We start from the raw sequence: 17,227 nt of genomic DNA, 5'->3' as shown, positions 1-17,227 counted from the left end.
TCAAATCGGAGATTTTGACATAAGAGTCCCCACGATGTCCCCACGTTAATACGAATCATCAAAAGATATCATTTCATTTATGGCGTGCTCAATTTTCTTCTCTTCATATTCATATCCTTCTGATCTCTCTGACCAGTTTTGGCGCGGTCAAGATGGATATGAATTCGGACTCATCGATCTCGGGAGGCCCTGACCTCACAGATGTGGGGCTTGATATGTCTAATTCTACAGTGGCTTCAGAATTCTTAGATGCTCTGCTAGATGACACCACTTTACAAGTATCGGATTATGCTATAGCACGGGCATTTTGGTATGGAATCGTCATTGTGGTTGTCTTGGTGGGTGTAGCCCACTGGACTCAATGGGCTATACTGAAACTACGGTATGTCACTTACAATCCTTAATCAAAGGATCTCCGACTGATATCGATTTAGACTGCGCGCCGCGGCTGCAAACCGGCCACGTCCTGCGAGTCCCTCGAATCCAGTTACTTCATTACTGGCTAGCTGTACAGCAGTGGTTCGGGAAATCTCCTACCACCAAATCACATTCATGAACTCATGGCTTCGAATCCCAACAATCGGGTCAATACTACTCATTTTGGGATACTTCGGCTATATTATGGGGTTGCAATTTTATAATGGTGACTATCCTGGTGCTCAGCACTGGCAAGCACAAGGTCTGCGGGCAGGCTGGCTTACCATCACGCAATTCCCTCTGATTCTCTTACTGGCTGGAAAGCGGAACCTCATCGGGTATGCTGTGGGCGTATCATATGAACGGCTCCAGATCTTGCATCGCTGGGTGGCCAGAGTTATGCTGTTAACTGCTACCATCCATGGCGGAGTCCAGGCCTACGGATGGCACAAGTATGGTGTGATGAAACTGGAATTTGACACCGACAGCTGCATTCCTACAGGTACAGTGACTCTCTCCTTACACTTTATACTCAGCTCGGCTAACGTTTGGAAGGCTTTGCGACTTGGATCATCATGGTGTGGTTGGTGTTCTCCTCAACAGCACCCATTCGCAATTGGAGATATGAGTTCTTTGTTATACAGCACATTATTACCTTTGTCGGTCTTGTCGTCGCGATTTTCTACCATCTACCCTCCACCGCGCTCAGCTCCAGGTACCTCACTCTCCATGAAAATCCTATTCATTCTGAGTACTGACATACCTCTAGGATATACGCCTGGATTGGTGTCGGCATCTTCATTCTTGATCGGCTCGTACGCACCATCATTTATGCATTTGTTAATATGAAACCGGCAAAAGCTACCATAACTGAGCTTCTCGGTGACGTGACCAAGATCCGCATTTCATCCCCTCGCTTAAAGCGCTGGACTCCGGGCCAGCATGTCTTCCTATCTATTCCGAATTTGGGAGTTGGACAGTCTCATCCGGCAACTATCTTATCAATTCCCTCGTCACATGAGAATGATCTTGTTTTTATTCTGCGAGCACACCGCGGATTTACGCGTCGATTGCTTCATTCTGCAAAGTCCTCATCATCTGATTTGTTGCAGAAAACTCAGAATGAGGTCCAAACTGTACAAGCAGAAGAAACTCAACACATATCCCTCATAGGTGGACCGTATGGAGGGTCACACGCCGACTTTGCAGCTTTTGATACTGCTATCCTCATTGCAGGATCAACGGGTGTTACATTTACACTACCAATTCTTCTCGACATTGCGCAAAGAGCTACAGATGGAAAGCTTCCAGTTCGGAAATTAGTCTTTATTTGGGTTATCAGAACAGCTGATTGTACAGATTGGATCTCGGATGAGTTACAAAAAGCCAGTCAAGCGCTTCTCAATGCAGGCATTGAGCTTGAAATTCGCTTCTTCGTGACCTGCGACGTCGAGCCATCTCAACCATCAGAGAAGCTGAGCGGATGCAAATGCAGCAATACGGAGGGACCTTGTTGTTGCAGTGGGCTTGGCTCTTCAAGTATCCAAGATATCTCCGAAACAATCCTTGAAGCCTCGAGTCCCGCGGAAAAGGTTGTTTCTATCATCTCTTCTGCGAAGAACCAGACAAAGACCTCAACATCAATCCAATCTGCTGTCTATGAATCAGGCCGACCTCGCCTTAAGACAATGCTTTGGGACCTGTTGGACCATGCCAGAGGCGAGACTGGTGTTGCTGTATGTGGTCCTTCGGGATTGGTGAGCAATGTGAGGAATACAGTTGCCACTGTTAGTGAAGAACGAGGCTCATATAAAGGTACTGGAGCGGAAGGTGTGTACTTACATGCGGAGAGCTTTGCATGGTAAATCCAATTCGATATTGGAATTCCCCAACTTTTGTAAATATTACGTTTTGAAACGAAAGATCTTATTCCCTGTGGGGTACCTGAACGTTTATGCCAAGGTAGAATACACTTCAGTAGTATTATTGTTGCCTAGCATCTAGAGAGTAAGCGGTTGGTAGAGAAGTGCGTTCAAATCTTCGATAGCTTGACTTTTTCTCACTCATTTGATACTTACTCGATATTTCTCTCTATTGTATTTGGTTTGTTATGGTTTTTCCAAATTTTGAAGCTTCTCACATCGCGATTCCTCAAGCATCAGGTGCTCGTACCATATACATTGACATTATCTACCTACTGTTCCTCAGTAATGTTGCCGCCATTTCCCTCAAGTGCTCCTACTTGCGTCTCTCCTTCACACCAACTTTCTGGAATATCCATGCGCTCTCCCTCCCATCCAAAAGATCCTTCGCAATGAAATCTGCATTATCTTCAAGCGTAGTGCCATACGCTGAAGCTTGAGACATTATGTTCAGATATCCACCCATCAACGGAACGCACATAAGCTTGAGCGACCAATCTGGTGGCGTACTAGCACTCGCATCAATATTGTCGGCGGTAGCGTTCGAGGCGAGTGGGTATGTCGTCTGACTCAAAGGATGCATGAATCCGGGACAAAGGATTGACCATTCCATAGCGGTAGGAGGTAACGATCGAAGCTTGTTCCATGTCTGACGATGCTCGGGGAAAATTCGCATGCTGAAAGCCTGGATCAGCAACACGATCACATCTTCAACCTCAGCTCGAGTCTTCACTTACTAGTCCACAATCATATACTTTTGAGTCGGAATATCCAATAATCCCTGTCCACCAAGGAACCACACCCTAAGTGGACTCCCGCGATCGCGTCCGACCTGCAATGCTGCGCAGGTCACAGCATCCACGATGAAGGGAAGATCACTTTTGCCCCATGGTGCCATTGCAGCATATCCGGCTGCATTCACCACCGCGTCGCATTTATTCCGAACAAGAGCAGCTTCGATATCGGATGACTTCTTGGCATCTCCGCGCTCAATTCCCGCCAATTTGTCTTGAATCCCCGGGGCGAGCTTAGAGGGCGTTCGGACGAAGGCGAATACATGATGCTCCCTTGCTATCAGAGCTGACAGGAGGCGAGAGCCGAGTTTACCGGTTCCGCCCAACACGAGAACACGCATCTTCAGGGTAGTAAGTATGGAATTGTCGTGGAAGATGAGAATGGATAGAGAAAGAATTAATTTAAGGAGCAGAAAAAGGTACAGTGCAGATTATCTGAGCCGGAGTAACTTTTGTTAGTTCGGAGGGTCTTTCGGAGGATCCACCAAAGATCCACCGAGTGGGTCAAACAACGATCTACTTCGTCGAGATGGAGCTCTTATAAAATTCCAGGTTAAGATGCTTTTAGCAGAAAAAGAATTTTTATCAACTCGATACTCTGATCAATCATGAAAAGTGCCTTCAAGGTGATTGTGGTTGGTGGAGGGCCTGTTGGACTAATAGCGGCACACGCACTTCATCTTGCCAACATCGACTTTATTGTGCTAGAGCGTTGCCCAGCAATCGTGGAAGACAAGGGTGCTAGCCTGGTGGTTTATCCTCATACTTTTCGAGTCTTGCATCAAATAGGCATCCTGGAGCAGGTACTCTCGGTCGGCGGCGAGCTGAAGCATCACCTTTCCTTTACCGCAGATGGAACCGTCTTTAATGAGAGTCCACGATATCAGAAAATCCGTGAATCGTTAGTCTCTCCTCCACGTGAAAATCTTTGTTTGCTGCTGACGTTTGTTCAACAGCTATGGTTATGGGCCAACGGCTTTCCACCGGGCTGAATTGATCAAGATAATATATGACGGCCTTCCAGCAGCAGCAAAGGAGAAGGTCCTTACCAGCAAAAGTGTGCAAAACATTGAGGCAAATGACACCGGAGTCAAAGTCACCTGCAATGATGGTACCTCATATCCTGGATCCATCGTTATCGGTGCCGATGGCGTACATAGCAAGACACGCCGGATAATGCGCGAGATCGCACTGAAAGAAGACCCGTTACGGCCTTGGGATCCGGAAAAACCGTTTATATCAACATTCAGAATCCTGTTTGGGGGATTCCCAGCTCCATCAGAATCGGGTCTCGGATATGATGTTCAAAGTCAGAACAAGGCGATCATGTATTTGAGCGGACCGAAGCTTGCTTGGTTCTTCCTTTATGAGAAGCTACCTCAGCCCACGAGAGAACGCGTGGACTATTCAGAGAAAGAGGTTGAAGAGCTTGGTCAAGAATTTTCTGAGTTTCCGTTGACCCAAACTGTGAAAGTCAAGGACGTGTGGCCTAAAATGATAGGCAAAGGAATGACGGATATGCAAGAAGGAATTGTACAGCACTGGAGTTTGGGGAGAATTGTACTTGTGGGAGACGCTTGTCATAAATTTACAACGCATCTGGGTCAGGGATTCAATAATGGAGTGCAGGACGTCGTGGTTCTATGTAATGGCATTCAAAAAGCTGTGAAAGACTCCACGGACAATAACCCTGACTTCTCGACTCTGACCAAAGTGTTTGAGAACTATGTATCTTTGAGAAAGAGTTCTGCTAGTTCTCTCTTTGCTGACTTGGCGCATTCAAGAATGGAAACTCGGATGCATACTTGGAGCAACCCTTCCTATTGGCTTATATCGCGGTACTTGACGCTTTCTCCGTGGGTTGACAATTTGCTGTTCCAGAGGGCAATAGGTTCTGAATTATTGAAGGGGAAAATATTGGAATATGTGGGAAAGAATGAGCCGATCCAAGGAAAAATTGGCTGGCTTCATCCAATGAGTCGTTCAAGAGAGAATAGTCATTGAATCCATATTGCATGATTTTCCTTCAAAATTTAATGGGCCATTTAAAGGAGGGTGCTCAGGAGTCAGGTTTACACGGGTCGAGTCGAGTAGTACTTTAAAAAGAAAAAAGAAAACTAGCAAGGTCAGGGATCGGACCCAGGACCTTCAAAACCAGAAATGCGTGAATAGCCTCAACATCTCTCACTTGATACATCCATCCTTAACACATAATCCTTTCTATCTCCCTCAATTATTTTTATTTTGATGATCTGACCATCTCAATAGAAAGAGAATAGCTAGAAGTATAAGAGGTAAAAAAATCAAAAATTAAAAAAAAATAATAGTCCCTGACCGTAGCGAGAAATCCCACCTACCCGCTAGTATTATCTCTGCCACCGAAAAGCGGCCCGGCCCACCTCGATTTCAATACCTTTGTCCCCGGTTGGGTCGCAGGCCGCTGACCACTAGGCCAGCAGAGCAGAATCCATACCTGGGGAGCTTTTTACTCGAATATATGGGAGCTCTGGTTCCTTGAATAGTCGACTCTCTCTACTCTGCACTATTTACTATGATACTTAGATTTAATTCCCAAAATAAAAAAAAAAAAACTTCAAGTTCTAAATAATCAATACATTCCAAATGAAGTACGTCCACCTGCCCGGGAAGATATCTAAAGTTCTATTCAGGGTTATACTACTACGTATGCCTGCAGTATACACTGGGCTTCATATGTTTGAAGTTGTAGTCCGGATTGATGTCGGTGTTATCCTTAATAAGGTTAGCGCCGGAGCATCTTCCAGTTCATAATGACTGCAAGGGTTCCTCCGACTTTAGTCAAATGTCGTTCCGACTCCAACAGGGAATATCCTCGCACTTTCTCGAGAATGGAGAATTATGAGAATCAGCCTGTCAATACTGGAGACCAGGGAGGACTTGGTACTGAGGTTGAACATGGATCAATAGGTGAAGAATCATCCCAGAGGGTCTGTAATCCTTGTATCCGGTATGGATCCTCCGGTGCTTTCCCCCTGTGCTCTTATCGGGACTTAAATTAACCATATTCGCAGAAAGAAAACAAAATGTGAGAAATAACTAAGCCTGTACAAATTTCATATTCACTGATCAAGCTACTGCCAGGTGATCGTAAGCGACCAGCATGTTCGCATTGCTTGGAACGGGGAGTGCCATGTGTGTACTCACTGAGACGCCGCAAGCCTGGACCGCCGCGTGGATCAACCTATGAGCGGGTCTCAACTCGCTCTCGACCACCTGCACACACATCCGCTGAGGCTCAAGAGACTGTGGGGCAGCATCAATCGCGATCAGCCCCATCGTTCGTTGAACCCTCGGGCGGAGCAAGTGCAATTCACCATTCGGCATTTGCAATTGACATTACGCTGGAACAAGAGTCTCACTTGTGTGTTTCATTCTTTTCACACCCGTCTATCAGTGGCTAATCAGTTCCGCGTCCTTTGATCTCCTGAACAGGATTGAGCACTATTTTGAGATCGTTCAAGATGCAAATCCTATCTTTTCCAAGTCCAAGTTCCTTCAGGAGTATCGTGAAGATCGGTGTAACAAAGATCTAGTCTCTGCGATTGTCATCATCACAGCAAAGCTTAGTGGACTACCGTTACTTCCGGACGAATCCGATCTCAATGAAAGTATTGACAGGATGCTGAGCTCAAGTTTGCTGGAGGATGATATGGTCGGTGATTTCCCGTCTCTTGATCAGTTCCGAAAAGCATGTGTGTTAGCATTCTATGAATTCCATCAATTCCCCGGCCATCAATCATGGAAACGCATAGGAAATCTAACACGACTGGGCTACCGTATCGGACTTGATCGGCTTGAAGGCATACGCGCTCTGTATCCAGACTGGCGCTGTCTCAGTCTAGATGAAATCCAAGAATGGCGTTCAATTTGGTGGTGCATCTACCGTTTGGATACATACTCAAACCTCTCCGCCGGAACCCCATTCTTAGTTGATCCCGAGTTCACGAATACATCTTTAATACTGAACTCTAGTGCATCGGATCCAAATCCCCAGGAGCTATTTCTTCCAGCAGGACTTGAAGATCTATGGAAATTGATCCCGACCATAGTTGCGAATCCTGAAACACTTATGAAGAACATTCATATAATATCGATCGCAGCAACACGCCAGGCAGGATTGGTTGCACGTGCATTCTTGTGTCGAAGAAACTCGGATATCGGTACACGATTGGCTAATACTGAGAAACATCTTTCGACATTACTCCTTGCGCTCCCACAAGGATGGTTCAATCCGCGAAGAAATGCCTTCGCCAATGAGTCTCATGAGTTTTACCACGGAAGATCGATCACGGTACTCCATTTTCTTATGACTCGATTCCTCCTTGCAATAGTTGGCTGCGGCCAGGAGGAGGGTGAAGCGTGGTTCATAAGCTGGCAGAAAGTCCTAGAAATTTGTCAAGATATCTCTGCGACTGTTGCGCAGTGGGACAACTCATTCTTCGTGAAGGTAGATCCAGCCATATCCTTTATCATCTTTACGGCCCTTATTTTCTTCGATTTGCATAAGAAGTCAGCAACGGCTGCCTCTGGACTTGATGGGGTATCGGCTTCTGATCTCCGTTTAGCTATTGAACATCAGCAGAATGTTCTGCGACTGCAGCTGGAGCAATTTGCGAAATTTTGGATGTTGCCTCGACTTCTTTGCTGTATGTTCATTTGCGTTCAATTCTTATACAAATTGGCTGGATATGCTGACCTTTTTTTAAGTATCTTTCGCTGGATTTATTGAATCCGTTCCCGGACCTTTGAATTATCACGACGTTGCAATAATTTTGTCTCGTTTTGAAGCACCTCTTCACCCGCGATGGCTGCAGTTTCTCTCTTCTGCCCATACTGTTCTACGGCCTTAATGAACCTCGATGTTCGATAGCCCATGACAAATCATTTAGGATGCCTATTTAACAGTAATTCCATCCCTTTACCAATCTATTTGAACTCGAGTCGGATATCACTGCATTTCAAAAAGCTACATTTTCACTCTCCCAGGGGAAAGCCATATCCAACCAACATAGCAGGCTCACCAATATTGTGATGTTGATAACTAAAGAACCCCATTTTTAACCAAGCTCCAATCTTCAAGAAAGGAAAACTTACCTCAGAACACCAACAGCACCAGGATCAAGCATCAACGCCAATGGAAATTCCATAGGATACCCAAGCCATCGCTTCGTAAACGCACGAAGGAAATGACCATGCGAAACAAGCACAACATCAGCAGAGCCCTCCCCATTCATACTATCCTTCTGGATACCACGAATCTCAGCAATCAAGCTATCAATTCGGGCAGTAACCTCTTGTGCCGATCTTCAGAGTACATCAATAAGGAGTCCCGCAAATTATTCAAATGGATCAACTTACTCTCCTTCTTCACATCCATCGCGCCAAATATCCCAGGGTCTCTCAGTATCAAGACCACGTTCCTTTCTCAGCGCCCGAATATCCTTCGTGATCATCCCTTCATACAAGCCATACGTCCACTCTCGGATCCGCTCCTCATTCTCGGATACCTTCTGCGCCTCGTTTAACACTTGTCTTTCAGCTTCGCCGAACGCAAGCTCAAATGTTTCCTTTGCGCGTGTGCGAGGACTTATGTACACTCTGGCCAGATTGGTTGGGTCGATTAATTTACCCGCTCCTACGATTATCTTGCCCGATGAGAGAACTTGTTTCTCGCCATGAGCTGTAAGAGATAGATCGGTAGTACCGGTGTATCGGCCATTCTTGGTCCATTCAGTTTGGCCTGATATAATTAGTGGGAGTTCTAATATTTCATATGTGTTAAGCTGGGTTTGGTTTACCATGTCGGTAAAGGAATACCCGGGGTGTGCCTGCGTCTTGGTCTGCGAGTGGCATTGTGGGGTAATGGAGGGGTTGGAACGGATCTTTGATAGTGGGATAGTGATCAATGCTGTGATTCAAGAGAATGGGTTGGATTGTTGGAATAAGCTTGAATGTGATATTCTTAATTAGAGGAGAAGAAGTTCCGGTTAGTCGGTGCCGGGTTTCCCGATTTCAAGTTAATCTTGATCTTCACCGGTAAGCGGGATTGGGGGTTAGCCCAAGAATGACTCCATTGACGTAGATATCTAAATCTACATATACGCAGCCCTTGAGAACAATTGAATGGAACAATTGAATATTGACTCCTTTGAATTCAATAGATAGTACTATTAGACCATCTGATATTATTTTTCAATGAAATGCCTCCGGGGCTCACATAGTCTTAACAAACCCAACCTCCACCACCCGCTCTGTCTCAACATTCAAATTCTGCACCTTATTGCGACTTGATGCTCTGAATAGCAAGAAAACCCAAAGAACCGCACGACGGAAATAATTCCTGTTGGCAGTAACCTTGAGTTGTTCCTTACCAACAATGTAAATAACCTGTGACTCCGAAGCTCGAGTCAAAGCAGCAATCCCTCTATCCTCCTCGCTAGACCTGTCATGCAATTTCAGGAACGCGCGAAGAATATCGTGAACGAGTACCCCCAGATCCGGCGTAATAATCTCATCTGTATATCCATGTCGCACGATCAAGCGGTAACAATTCGGAATCACCTTCTTATTTCCGTTCTCATCTCGAGTGGAACATAACGTCACTGCGTATCGCTCTTCAGGTGCAACAGTAGGGATTGAAAGAGGTCGTAGATGAAGAAAAACAGTAACTTCCGGCATGGCGTTGAATTTCTGTAAGAAGTGCAGGAAGACAGTCGGGGCATTGATTGAACTTCCTGATTTATCGAAGAAGATTCCCAAACCTCGGATGGGTGAGATTTGCGCACTTCCTTTTTCGGTCTTGAGGCAGATTTCATCTTGGTGAAGGGTGACTGTTTGCGAAAGGGGGAGGTTGTCGGATTCCTCGGCCTTCCATTGCTCTTCTTTACCGTAGCGCCAGAGCATGAAGATGCAGGTCAATACAATTGCGATCATGAGGGTGAACCATGCTCCGCTGGGAACCTTGCTTAAAGCGGCTGATAGGAACATTCCATCCCATAGAGCGAATACCACGAATATAGGGAGAACAATCCAGATTGGTAGTCTCCAGACAATAAGTGCGACGATGGTTACCATGCAGGTTGTCAGGAAGGAGACTAGGATAACGCATGTTCCGTATGCCTCTCCAATACGGGTGGTCTATGGAAAGTTAGTGAAAATAATATTTGGCATTGGGGTGGAGGATCCGTACATTGTTGTAGACTGCAGTCACGATAATTGTTCCGATCATTAGCAGCCAGTTTGCTAATGGGATGTAGATTTGACCGTGGAAGCTCTTTGACGTGTGATAGACCTTCACCTGAGGGAAGTAGGAGAGTTTCATGATTTGGGACAGTAACTATGGCTTGGTAAGTGATTTGTATAAACGTTGGAGAGAGCTAACACAAACTTGATACGATCCAGTGATGACTGCCTGACTCGCGACAATACAGGCCAGAACTGCCACGATAAGACTAGGCCATAACATTCCAGGTGGAACGGTCAAGTAGAATGGATTGGCATAAGCACTTGGGTGGACAATTATGTGAGCTCCTTGGCCGATGTACTGATTTTACGTTAGCTTCATGCTCCAACTTGTGCCGAGTAGAGAGAACTTACCGAAATCAGCAAGCATGGGTAGACAAAGCAGAGCCATGAGAGCTGGACGGCTCTGTGAAGAAAGGTATGAGTTTGTGGCATTCAATTTAAGAAGATAAACGGGGAGTCTCACCTGCGGCTGAAAGCTCCCAAATCCGCGAACATGGTTTCCACACCGGTAAAGGCGAGCAGGATACCACCCAGAGACATCCATCCCGCATTCTTATTTCGCACCAAATATGCTCCGGCGAAGTACGGAGAGAAGGCTTTGAAAACCGAGGCATCGTACTTGACGAGGTTCTGCAATAGAAAATACCGATATTAGTCAACCTCAAATGTAACTCCACATGTATCTTGGATAGTTTCTTGCTCACATAAATTCCAAAAGTTAGGTTAAAGAGCATCCAAAGGATTACAATTGGAGCAAAGGTACTCGCAATTCTGCTGGTTCCAAGCGGTTGGATGATGAATACTAGTACCAAGATGGCACACGAAGCGCCAACAATCACCGATGTAGAAATGTCTGGGTTGACAACGCTTGCTCTAAAAAAGAATCAGTTATTGTTCATAAAATATCGGGTATCTTCTTTTCATACCCTTGAATTGCACCCAGGATAGACTGAGCGGGAGTGAGAACTCCATCTGCAGAGCATTATTAAATTGAACAAGCAAAAGTTGTCATGATAAAACTTACCAGCCAGCAGCAAGGCCACACCAAAAGCTCCAATCACCTTGAGCATCCACTTGACAATAGTGCTTTTTTCAATGAAGCTGCGAGTTATCAAGTTGGGTTTCTTCAAGTCATTCGTAGCGTGCCGCTGCATTCGGACCATGTTGGAATACCGAGGGTCATATCGCACGAGGTTGGCCTGTTGATAGTTCTGTATTAAATCAAAATATTCGGATTCTTCCAAGATTGAAGGGGTGCATTTTGCATGTAACGTACATATCTGGAGAGAAGAGAGTATAAAGCAAAGGTACCACCCTCACCCTCATCATCTGCCAACAGAACAATGAAGACATATTTGATGGTGACCATGATGGTGAGAGCCCAGATCACAAGAGATACAGCGCCAAGGACATCATCGTAACTTGGCTCACTGGTGAATGTAGACGAGAAGACGTAAAGAGGACTGGTACCGATATCGCCGTAGATGACACCGAGGGATTGATAAGCTAGCCTATATCCATTGATTTAGTATCATAATAACTTCTAATGCGATGTCTGATAGTTTCTTTGTGACATACCATGCCAGCTTCCAACCGCCAAAGACCTTCAGACAGTCAGAAAAAATCTAGTAGAAGATAGGAAGCAGACATACTTGTTTCTTCCGAAGGTCTCTCTCGTCTATTTTGCCCTCGGCAAGTGATGTCATGTCGATGTCCACTTCGTGGGGTTCTTCTGCTTCGAGGTTGGTTTCAACGGGACCTCGCTGGATGGAGGAGGGGCTGATACTCAGCATTTTGACCTCTTGTGGGGTCTCCAGCATCTCAGTTGACTTTTCCCCGTCTGACATCGTGGGTATTAAGTGACCTCAGTCCGGGTGCAAATGAAAAGGAGGAGTAAAACCAAGGTATAAATAAAAGGCGAGAGAAAGTATGAGAGAGAATATGAGAGAAAATCAAGAGGATAGTAGTCCCAGTAAAGCAAAAGTCAGATACAGGAGCAGGGAGGCCTGTCCTTTCATAGGAATTCGATCCTCATGCTTAATCATTTGAGGGATATCAAACACCATAGCAGCTGAGATCTGTACCACGCATCCCACGTGGTGATTCTTGAAATTACTATAGATCTGTACGTCAGATGCAAGATTACGGGAAATAAGGCGAGAGGTAGCAAACAAATATCTCGTATAACACTCCGAATCCTGAAATGGCATCTCGATCTATTAGTAGAAAAGAGTTCCTAGTGTTTGAACGAACAACTTGAAGGAGTAGATAAGGAATTTCAATTTTGATTGGTTCAAGAGCTAGGATGAGAGGCTGAGCCTGATCTTGTCTTGAGCTTTGGACAAAGTAGGTAATCTAAGCTCGGATTCATCACTGCATTAGCGGGGAACTTGTTGTACGAGGCAATTATCCTCCCCATACAATCTCAACGCCACACCCGTATCCGCCGTCTAACACTTCTATTCCTACTCCAATAAGTTCATTTTCAATTAATGTTACTGATAAGGAAATTTCATGATGAATGATATGACTGCTCGTTATTGATAATTTGGTCCTTTGAGGTGGTGATCAGTGGTTGCGAAATCTTGGGCCTGGATTGCATCTGCTCCTAATGTTGAAATTGACTTGAATGGAGTACATCAGGTGATTTCAAGCTCATCAAGTTAAACTTCATACGGGAGTACTATTTGACCAATCCTGTGAATGGCCATTTCCATCGATATTCATGTCTATCACTGCTCTGGTGCCTCAGGCTAGAGTTAATACCTCATATTTCGGGCACCAACATGACAAATTCCAGTTGCTGATCTCCCTCCAGGGCTTCCAAGTATGGACAAGCATAGAGGAGGCTCCGCTCTCAAATGCTCCATGCAATTCAACTGTTACGGGATATGTACAAGATCGATCGATCGAGGGTTTCTTTGCATACTGGTGTTCAGATGTTAAGAAGCCTGAACATTGGAAGTATGTATGAAGCACAGAAAACCCAATGCGGATGTGTGTGCCAGTGGTAGGGCTGTAATAACATTTTGAACACTGTGACTGAAGCACTTGAGGGCATTTACAAACATAATACATGATGCACCAACGTTACCCTGCATAGACATGGAGTTGGACGCAGTGTACGGCCCCGGGGAGTACTCATGAGTATTTCTTTGGCTGCTACATATATTATATGCGGTTGGCAATACTCACCCAGGTTGTTGGGTCCATGCGACTTGAATTAGCGAAGAGGGCTTGGGAACATTGAATAGACGAGTTCAAATGTTGAAGAAAATGTTCTATCAGATCATGCCCAAGTGGATATAGTACACCGCCAGTCCTTCAAGTTGATAACCTCGGCAACCAAGGTAGAGCCTGAGAGACTATTGATTAAATGTGTACGGAGTACAAGATGATGCTCAGATACCGTTCAGCTGAAATGAATTACTTTTCAAATTTCAAATGATAAGATTAGGAATTAATGTCGTACAACGGGGAGAAGCCAAGATACTAATACTACGGTCGGGAACTTGATGTGAGATTTCGACAAACTCACCTATAGGTGCCTGACTGATATGTAATTGTTGCTATTCCAAATGTATTACGGGAGTTAAAATAAACAATTCCATCGCCCTGAGAACAAGAAAATATGTAATTAATTTCGTGATATAAGACTCGGATATTCAAGGGTAATTAAATACCGGGATCCAGACCCATCGGCGTCACACGAAGCCGATCAAATCGCCGCTTTCGGGCCGCGTGGAAGGATATGCAGCTGGCCACGCAATAGCATTTTCTTTTTCTTGTGTCTCAGTCTTGATGCAAATGCACGGAGAAAGTGCGCAGCACATTGGCATCTCAGAATTCCTGCCCAAGGTTAATTGTGATGCCTGGAGTCCTTAAAAGGAATTATAGATTATAGACGGAGTACGGGGTACAGAGTACTCCGTTATAAGGATGGATCTTTTGCATCATGATGCATGCGGTCTCGATGATTATAGGTCATAAAAGAGTGTTATAAACCCAATTGGTACTCTTCAAATGATTGATGCCAAGCATGACTGTTACTCGTATGCACTGAAGATTCAAATGTTCAAGTTGGCTAGATTAAGTGACTTGCATAAATCGTAAACTAAATGAACCCCGGCCTCCAGCCATAATCGACGCCATCGCGAAAATAGATTGACACAAATAGAGCAAATGTGATGAAAATGCAGATCAAAAAAGAAAAGACCAAAAATCAAACCAAAGCCACCCTCGGTATAAGTGGTAATCATGGGGAAGATCGAGAAAATTTCCCATCGTCGTGAATTGATGAACTTGATGAACTTGATGTAGCAGAAGTTTCATGAGATTATGGTCGACCGTGCGCCACCCGAAAGTATACCGAAAACAGACCCGAATTTTCTAAGAACGCCAGTGAAAAAGAACCGCCAACTCCTTAATGTGCCTGTATCAGGAAATGCGATTAGAAAAATGCTTTGCAAATAAAACGTGCAAAAAAAGAAGACGCTCGTGAGATTTGTTTCCCGCTTGGTCTTAGACGGTAACTCGTCCCTCTGGTGGCATACCGACGGGTACGTCCGCGCTGGTGGGTAAGGAACGGGCTGGAGTTCCCTCACCTTCAAAGCGAGAAAGAAGGGAGGCAACCATTTCCCGGTAGCTGTTCATTTGGGAAAGCTTGAAACGCTGGATCTTGCCACTAGCTGTACGAGGGATTTCTTCAACAAAGATCACGCCGCCGTCTAGCGCTTTGTAGCTTGCGAGTCGCTCACGTGCGAACTTATATACTTCTTCGGCGGTGGGTCGTTTCACAGTAGGGTCGCGAGATCGTACAATAAAGGCTCGAGGTACCTCGCCGCCACCATCTTTTCGATCTATACCGGTCACGGCGGCATCGACAATTCCGGGGTGCTGGAGAAGGACATTTTCAACTTCAGCAGGTGCCACTTGCCATCTGAACCAAGTAAAAATGATATTGTTAGCATATCGCTCGGTTTCAATGTATTCCACATCTCTCTCTCATGGGGTTTGGATTCACTTACCCTCGCACTTTAATCAATTCCTTTGTCCGTCCAACAATATAATAGTAGCCGTGTTTCACATACGCAACATCGCCCGTACGGAACCATCCCCCTTGTTCCTTGGCATCTGTGCGACCCTTGTATGACAGGAGTAATCCAGGACCACGGACATAAAGCTCACCGGCGCGGTCATCATTCTGAACGATTTGACCCTCATGGTCAACCAGCTGCACATCATACCCAGCCAGACGGCTACCAATGCTACCGTGGTTGTTACGTTGACCATAGCGACATTGGAAGATAACACCCACTTCAGTCATACCCCACAACTGGGCCGCGTATGCTTCCGAGTGGAGGAGGCTTTGGAACTGTAGCATAGACTGCGCATCGATGGGTGCGCCCGCGACCCCGACGTACCGCAGAGAAGCCAGGTAGTCGGCGATTGGAAGGTTGGACTGGTTGATCGAGTGCACAATGGCAGGGACCAGGTATGTTTCGGAAATCTGGTAACGATGAATAGTCGCGAGGAACTGCTTCAGCTCGAACCGGGGCAGCACAAAGACGGGATGCCCGTAGCGGACGGGGAACAGGTGGGTCCATAGTGCTCCAAACATATGGAACATGGGCAGCGACATCAAGCGGCTAACCGGGAAGGGCACGTCGTACTGGATAGTTCGATGATGAGAGATGATTGCATGATGAGAGAGGATCGCTGCCTTGGGAAGTCCACCGGTTCCGCTGGTGGAGAACATGGCGGCGGGTGTGGTTTGCGCTTGCATGGGATCGGTAAACACAAGCCAGTCACTCTGGCCATAGCAGAGTAAGTTAGGGAAGTTGAGATGCGGACTCTCGTTGTTCATGGCTAGAACCTCAGGCACAGTTGGGTAACCCATTTCGTACGACACGAAGAGCTGGGCACAATTGTCTATGGCTCGTTCATCGACGACGCATACTTGAGACGGGTGGATGCCACGGGTGGCACCGATCTTTTGCACCATGGGCAAGGCATCGCGGGTTGTGAAGATGAATTTGGGCTCGGCGAGAGAAATGATATGATCGAGTTCTTGAGTTTGGCTGCGGGGGTTAGAGCCCATGTACACTCCACCCGCACCAATAATACTGAAGAATAAAGCCGGATATAAGATCTGTACAACAATGGATGATTAGCAATCACCGATGTTAAAATGTATGGAGGTTTTGCCCAATAAATGATTCAATAGATGATTTGTTTATTTCCGAGCACCAGTCTTGATCCAGATGAAAAGAAGAGACCACTCACACTATTTCCCAAGTTTAGGAGGACACAGTCTCCCTTCTGTAGTCCATGTGCCTTGAAACCCGCGATCAAAGTTCGAACCAGTTGATGAAACTGAGTGGCTGTGAATGAACGCGATGGATCCTCTGCATCAATAAAGAGTGGTTGATTTTGATTATAAGGATTGGGACCACAGAAGGTAAAAGTTAAGAGATCGGTATAAACATCGTGATTGAGGAGAGGGTCAATCGCGTCAATGTCCATGTCTGAGACTGTAGGTACGGAGGCATCCCAGTAAACCATGCTGGTTATGAGTAGGGGGCTAAAGGGGGAATAATAAATGGCGATCGGAAGAAAAGACCAGAACTTGAAACAGAGTAGAAGAATAAAAGTAGGATGAGACAGTTAATAAATAGTATTGAAGATGATGATTGAAAGGTAATGATATAGAGAAGATTACATGAACCCTCGGGAGGGGGGAACCCTGTCCGAAGATATAGACATTTTTTTAACTATGATTTGAATTCTTTGATCCTGCGTGAAATGAGC

At 45.6% G+C, this 17,227-nt stretch overlaps 9 protein-coding genes across 9 annotated transcripts; 3 read left to right on the top strand and 6 right to left on the bottom strand.

Annotated features, from left to right (window-relative positions):
* Positions 1-152: 152 nt before the first annotated feature.
* On the top strand, positions 153-2,282 carry N7483_010427 (ferric reductase family protein; the record flags this gene model as incomplete). Its single annotated transcript, XM_057093854.1, has 4 exons — positions 153-382; positions 435-919; positions 973-1,132; positions 1,187-2,282. The coding sequence occupies 4 exons, from the start codon at positions 153-155 to the stop codon at positions 2,280-2,282; spliced, it is 1,971 nt and encodes a 656-aa protein (XP_056939825.1).
* A 373-nt stretch (positions 2,283-2,655) lies between these two features.
* On the bottom strand, positions 2,656-3,015 carry N7483_010426 (uncharacterized protein; the record flags this gene model as incomplete). The annotated part of the gene is made up of 1 exon (XM_057093853.1): positions 2,656-3,015. One exon carries the CDS (start codon positions 3,013-3,015, stop codon positions 2,656-2,658), a length of 360 nt encoding a protein of 119 aa, XP_056939824.1.
* Positions 3,016-3,075: 60 nt separating this feature from the next.
* Positions 3,076-3,474, bottom strand: N7483_010425 (uncharacterized protein; the record flags this gene model as incomplete). Its single annotated transcript, XM_057093852.1, has 1 exon — positions 3,076-3,474. The coding sequence occupies one exon, from the start codon at positions 3,472-3,474 to the stop codon at positions 3,076-3,078; it is 399 nt and encodes a 132-aa protein (XP_056939823.1).
* Positions 3,475-3,741: 267 nt separating this feature from the next.
* N7483_010424 (FAD-dependent oxidoreductase) lies at positions 3,742-5,137 on the top strand (the record flags this gene model as incomplete). The annotated part of the gene is made up of 2 exons (XM_057093851.1): positions 3,742-4,034; positions 4,090-5,137. 2 exons carry the CDS (start codon positions 3,742-3,744, stop codon positions 5,135-5,137), a joined length of 1,341 nt encoding a protein of 446 aa, XP_056939822.1.
* Positions 5,138-6,000: 863 nt separating this feature from the next.
* N7483_010423 (transcription factor domain-containing protein) lies at positions 6,001-7,901 on the top strand (the record flags this gene model as incomplete). Its single annotated transcript, XM_057093850.1, has 3 exons — positions 6,001-6,099; positions 6,244-6,533; positions 6,605-7,901. 3 exons carry the CDS (start codon positions 6,001-6,003, stop codon positions 7,899-7,901), a joined length of 1,686 nt encoding a protein of 561 aa, XP_056939821.1.
* A 245-nt stretch (positions 7,902-8,146) lies between these two features.
* On the bottom strand, positions 8,147-9,025 carry N7483_010422 (histidine phosphatase family protein; the record flags this gene model as incomplete). Its single annotated transcript, XM_057093849.1, has 4 exons — positions 8,147-8,213; positions 8,267-8,476; positions 8,531-8,912; positions 8,971-9,025. 4 exons carry the CDS (start codon positions 9,023-9,025, stop codon positions 8,147-8,149), a joined length of 714 nt encoding a protein of 237 aa, XP_056939820.1.
* A 360-nt stretch (positions 9,026-9,385) lies between these two features.
* On the bottom strand, positions 9,386-11,580 carry N7483_010421 (KUP/HAK/KT family potassium transporter; the record flags this gene model as incomplete). Its single annotated transcript, XM_057093848.1, has 8 exons — positions 9,386-10,309; positions 10,362-10,508; positions 10,560-10,715; positions 10,769-10,820; positions 10,881-11,047; positions 11,164-11,290; positions 11,344-11,389; positions 11,442-11,580. 8 exons carry the CDS (start codon positions 11,578-11,580, stop codon positions 9,386-9,388), a joined length of 1,758 nt encoding a protein of 585 aa, XP_056939819.1.
* Positions 11,581-11,596: 16 nt separating this feature from the next.
* N7483_010420 (uncharacterized protein) lies at positions 11,597-12,264 on the bottom strand (the record flags this gene model as incomplete). Its single annotated transcript, XM_057093847.1, has 4 exons — positions 11,597-11,628; positions 11,729-11,928; positions 11,996-12,042; positions 12,070-12,264. The coding sequence occupies 4 exons, from the start codon at positions 12,262-12,264 to the stop codon at positions 11,597-11,599; spliced, it is 474 nt and encodes a 157-aa protein (XP_056939818.1).
* Positions 12,265-14,938: 2,674 nt separating this feature from the next.
* On the bottom strand, positions 14,939-16,981 carry afeA (adenylate-forming enzyme AfeA; the record flags this gene model as incomplete). Its single annotated transcript, XM_057093846.1, has 3 exons — positions 14,939-15,356; positions 15,445-16,568; positions 16,703-16,981. The coding sequence occupies 3 exons, from the start codon at positions 16,979-16,981 to the stop codon at positions 14,939-14,941; spliced, it is 1,821 nt and encodes a 606-aa protein (XP_056939817.1).
* Positions 16,982-17,227: the final 246 nt, after the last annotated feature.

The sequence above is a fragment of the Penicillium malachiteum genome (genome assembly GCF_028827825.1).
Source record: "Penicillium malachiteum strain IBT 17515 chromosome Unknown utg000005l:1.0-9002435.0:326005.0-9005861.0, whole genome shotgun sequence".
In the NCBI taxonomy this organism is placed as follows: domain Eukaryota; kingdom Fungi; phylum Ascomycota; class Eurotiomycetes; order Eurotiales; family Aspergillaceae; genus Penicillium; species Penicillium malachiteum.
This window is presented reverse-complemented; position numbering and strand designations above follow the sequence as displayed.